Consider the following 5,000-nt stretch of genomic DNA (forward strand, 5'->3'; position numbering starts at 1 on the left):
ATATATATATATATATATATATAATATATATATATCTATATATATATATATATTAGACATACATACTACATACATAACATACATACACACACACGCACGCACGCACACACACACATATATATATAACAAACAAACACACATTTATATATATATATATATATATATATATATATATATATATATATATATATATATATATACACACTATACCTAACAGTGATCAAAATGATACTAAACACTACGTACGATCGACGTTTAAATTCATTAAAAATATATGTTGGAGACTACATTAAATTAATATTTAAGGTCACGATGTTAAAAAAAAAAAAAAAAAGTGAATTCAGTCGAAAATAATATATTAAAAACAATGAAAAGAAAAGGGGAAATCATCGCCCAGTTTCTTAGGCCGTTTATAATTATGTTTTCATGTTCATGGGGGGAATGTTTCCGCTAACGAGAGCAATTAATTTTTTCCAAGTAACCCTCATTTAGTGTAATTGAAAACCATTAAAAACAAATGATTAACAGTTGCCTTTAATTGCCAGTCAAGAGGTTATATGAAAAGACCGCATAATAATAATAATAAAAAATCTACTTAGGCAGTGGATCCTGGAAGGAAGAAAGATCGTATATGCTGAGAGCATTCCTTGGGTCACTTTTAGCGATTTCAAATATTTTTCTTATTTTTGTATTATTATAATGAACTTTCTCAATTATTTTTTGAAATAAGCGGAGTAATTTCAATTATAACACATGTTTTATTCATTTGAAATGATGGTCTCATGTGTTTGAACAACCACCTCTCAACTATGGAGTATCAACACAGCAGGGAAGTCTACTACTACTACTACTACTACTACTACTACTACTACTCTACTACTACTACTACTACTACTATACTACTACTACTACCATTATTATAATGATGATGAGGACGATTGTGATGAAAGTGATTTCCTGTGTCAATGAAAAATTAATAAATAAAAGTAAGCCTAAACTCACCAGTAAACAAATTGGGGACCAATTTAACGAAAACATATTTCTAAGGTCATAAAGTGACATCTATATAAAATCTGACATCCCTAAAGATTCTCACTTAAATTTTGGGTTATGTTTGAATTTATAGTGAAATTCTTCTACTGCCAAGCGTTACTTACAAGGGTGGTGTGTGTGTGTGTGTGTGTGTGTGTGTGTGTGTGTGTGTGTGTTGTGTGTGAAGAGAGAGAGAGAGAGAGAGAGAGAGAGAGAGAGAGAGAGAATATATATATGAGTGAATGAAAAATGGACTGAAGTACAGACACTCGTACCTGCGAATAAGGACTGTGGTAAGACTATAAGCCTCCATGTACCGTTATCTATAAATATTAATATACGGCCCGCTCATTAGTAATTTACAATTCATGAGAGAGGGAAAATGCCCGGAAGTGAGGTAGCTCGAAAACAGGTATATAACTGACATAACTTTCGAAGTGGCTGGCTGACCGCAAACTGCTCGGGCCAGAGACTGGACAAGGCTTTGGGGGAGGGAACGATTGTACCTGGAAGGTGTGGTAATTGAAGGTCGGGGCATTCCACTAGGTGATGCTCGGACCTCCATTATCTTCAATTATCTTTTGTTTTCCTTAACGAGTTAATGATACGCAGGCGCTACTCATTACGTTGAAAAGGGAGAGGAAAACTCTGTTAAAGGAGAGAAAGGATGAGCCTTTGAGAGAGGCCTTCCATAAGGGAGCAACGAAAGACACGATACTTTCTATTGACGGTTGACATATACCTTTCTCCACATCACCTTTGTATCTTGGTTCCTTTACTCACTTTTAATCCTATTCTGCCTCTTCCCCTGGGAATGCAGTTCCTTTTCTGAATAATGCAAACTCATCACCTTTCCTAATAAATTTCAACGACCACTCAAGGTTTCGCAGAGGAATAAATAGACGTTCTCTCTTTGAACCTGCCCAAAGGACATGCTTCTAAGTTCTAACTACTGCGCTGGTCTGAAATATAACACCTGTATGTACAAAAAATACACCTGTAAATACCTTGATGAAGACCTCTCCTCTCAGAATATATATATATATATATATATATATATATATATATCTATATATATATATATATATAGATATATATATATATATATATATATATTATATATATATATATATATAATATATATACACACATATATAGATTTGTAAATGACTAACAAGAGGAAGCCAAAATCAACCACTAGCTGTCAATCACAGGGATTCTTTGGGACCGCAACTATGCTAAACAATCCCTTTGTGGACCTTCGTTGTCAAGGAGGTGGAATCCCGTTGGTCCTTCAAATATCTTTTCGGCAGATGTTACGACTTGGAGTACCGCAAGCACCGAAGTAAAAAAGAAAAGAAGAAGAAGAAGAAGAAAAAAAAAATATATATATATATATACACATATATTTATACATATTTAATAAATTTTGAAGAGAGTTAACATGAAAAAATGTGGTACTTTAGCTGTCTGAACTTTATATAAAAAAAACATATAGTATATACCGTTTCTCTCTCTGGCATATGGAACAGTCCTTTTATCTGAAAGTGGACTAAAATATAGAAACTTCCTAGAGCGCTGGATGACGCTCTTTAAATCTCAATTCATATATAATTCTGAAACGAGAAAAATATCCATCGAGGGACTTGAAATTAGGCGAGACGAATAGCAAGGTCCCTGGCTGGCACTCCAAAGCCACCTGAGCTCACCTGTAAATATGGTTGGATAACAGGCGGCTTGACAGGTCTCTCGATAGAATGTCTCCACGTCTAGCTCGTCAGCGCTGTCCACAAGACCTTCCTCCTCCTCCTCCCTGTGGCGAGAACCGTAGCGCTGCCTGAGATAGAGCAGCACCGGGTCGTCACGGGCCGTTGTCGCTGCGACATGGCCGGATCCGAAGAGGGCCTCGATGTCCTGACGTTCGTTCTCCTCGTCGCTTTGCTCCTGAGGGAGGTCCCAGGTCACTTGCTTTTTCACTCTCATCCTCCAGTTGTGAGGTGCGGTAATAATCGTCGGTCGTCTGAGCCGACTGATTTTTTTGGTGTAGTATTTCAGAAAGTCTATACCATAAGCATTCAGTAGTTAATACATCACAGTTCGTGTTTATACCAGCAGAAAGATGTTCCTAAACTCTTTAAAGTATCAATTTGCAACTCTTTAAGGTATCATATTTGCAACACAGAATTAAGCTGCTTCCATTCACGCATCTCTTTTCTGAAACTTATAAAAGGTTGCCCAAACATAACACAAGACAGCTCAGATTTAACACCACAGTAACATCTCAGTCATTAGATAAAACCAACCAATCACTCAAAGTATGACAGTAAAGCACATAAAACTTCGAAACCCCTTTTAGAGACCTTGGAAAGTCCATTAAAACGTGTTTTTAAACTTAAAAGTGAATGCGACCAGGGAATCACATCTCTTCCGGGGATGCGGGCGTGGCCAGCGGTGTCTTCAGAATGAATGGATCCTGGCACTGGCACTGGCACTGTCAAAACGACTCATTATTAGCCCGGGGGTTTAAATGCCACGAGACGCGCCGCGCAGAAAGGGTGCCCGAAAATCGTGCCAAAAGGCAGATGATGAACGCCTCTCATTTGTAGTTAAATGATCTTTTCAAAAAGACTGATGAGCAGCAGATAAACTTTGTCAAACCTTACTGACAAAATGCCACATGTCTTGAAAACGCAAGATCGTATTTAATGTGTTATTTAAAAAATGACAAACAACAAAACTATTTTGATAATGTCCTCTTTTCATTATAAAAACAATAAACTTCTTTCCTATATTGCAAACGAACACTATGAAATCCTCCATAATGCACACAAGAGGGAACCTTTATTTTGATAAAGAGCTACAGCCTACTTTCTACCCGGCGAGTGCCACTGTAGGAGAGCGGGTATATTTGACACCGCGCAGGAGGTACAGACGGAGAAGCATACGTAGTGGTTTATTTACAATAGCCGGGATTTAAGACATGCACTCATATCTAGCTGTGGGTAGAGTTTTGTTTGTATGTTACGTAAGTGTTAGAAAATTTTAATATGTACCAATTACTTACAGTTTTACATATAAGAATAGGCTCAATTCATTTTAACAACAATTTATAGTAATATAAACGGCAGATATTTGTACAGAATGGTATAGTAAATGAAAATAACTTTTAAAAATGCATTGGGCTCCCTTGAACAAGATCAACTCGTAACTAATAATAACACTTCAATCATAATACCTGAAACCACAAACCGACAGATATAATCAATGCCCTTCCAAAATTCCCTGCCAAACACAGTTTTAAAATACATCTGCCTGAATCTCTACTTATGTTTCAGTCTATTTAAAAAAAACAATAATGGCAGCATAAACTTACGTAAGATTCTAAGACGACACACTTTAAAAATTAGTGTTCATAAAAATAATGATGACGGTATTAAAAACAGGTCTAAATTCTTTTAACGAAAACTACAACACATGTCCCTTTCTCTTCCGTTGGAGACAAAATCTGCATCTGATATGGTTAAACCATCATCAAAAACGCCTCTTAATATGCACGATGCAAAACTACCAATTCTCAGCAGGTACCACCACGCACCCCAAGTATATCATCCACCTCGGGTAACCAGACACCAAGACGAATTTATCCGAATTGAAATCTTGATTCTGCCGTCCAGCGGATTAAAATTCAGAGAGAGGATTAAAAGAACTGGGATGTAATCGCAACGAGAGAGGTCAGGGGTCACGGGTCAATACAATCACCCAACGATTCAAAAGAGAATGATGAGGTGAAAGTTGGTCGGTTATGTGATGCACACGATAATTGTTAGCGAAAGAGTTAGTATAAGGAGAGATAAAATGCTCATTTGCTATCAAGGTAAAATATTAACCATTGGAATTCTCGAGCATAAAGGTCAAAGATTAATTATACGTCTTTCAACTCTCTTTATTTAAAACTGGTCAAATATAAA

General features: G+C 36.5%; 1 protein-coding gene across 5 annotated transcripts in view; it reads right to left on the minus strand.

The window, feature by feature from the left end:
- Positions 1–5,000, minus strand: part of LOC135214992 (uncharacterized) — a 294,976-nt gene that overhangs the window by 78,997 nt on the left and 210,979 nt on the right. Inside the window, exon 1 of one of the 5 annotated variants that reach the window (XM_064249515.1) lies at positions 2,742–3,030. The exons of the other annotated variants lie outside the window; for them this stretch is intronic. Coding sequence (XP_064105585.1) covers positions 2,742–3,015 — 274 coding nt within the window. The 5' untranslated portion in view covers positions 3,016–3,030. Of the gene's footprint in view, positions 1–2,741; positions 3,031–5,000 lie in introns of those variants that run through there. 5 annotated transcript variants of the gene reach the window in all.

The sequence above is a fragment of the Macrobrachium nipponense genome, chromosome 46 (genome assembly GCF_015104395.2).
Source record: "Macrobrachium nipponense isolate FS-2020 chromosome 46, ASM1510439v2, whole genome shotgun sequence".
Classification (NCBI taxonomy): Eukaryota; Metazoa; Arthropoda; class Malacostraca; order Decapoda; family Palaemonidae; genus Macrobrachium; species Macrobrachium nipponense.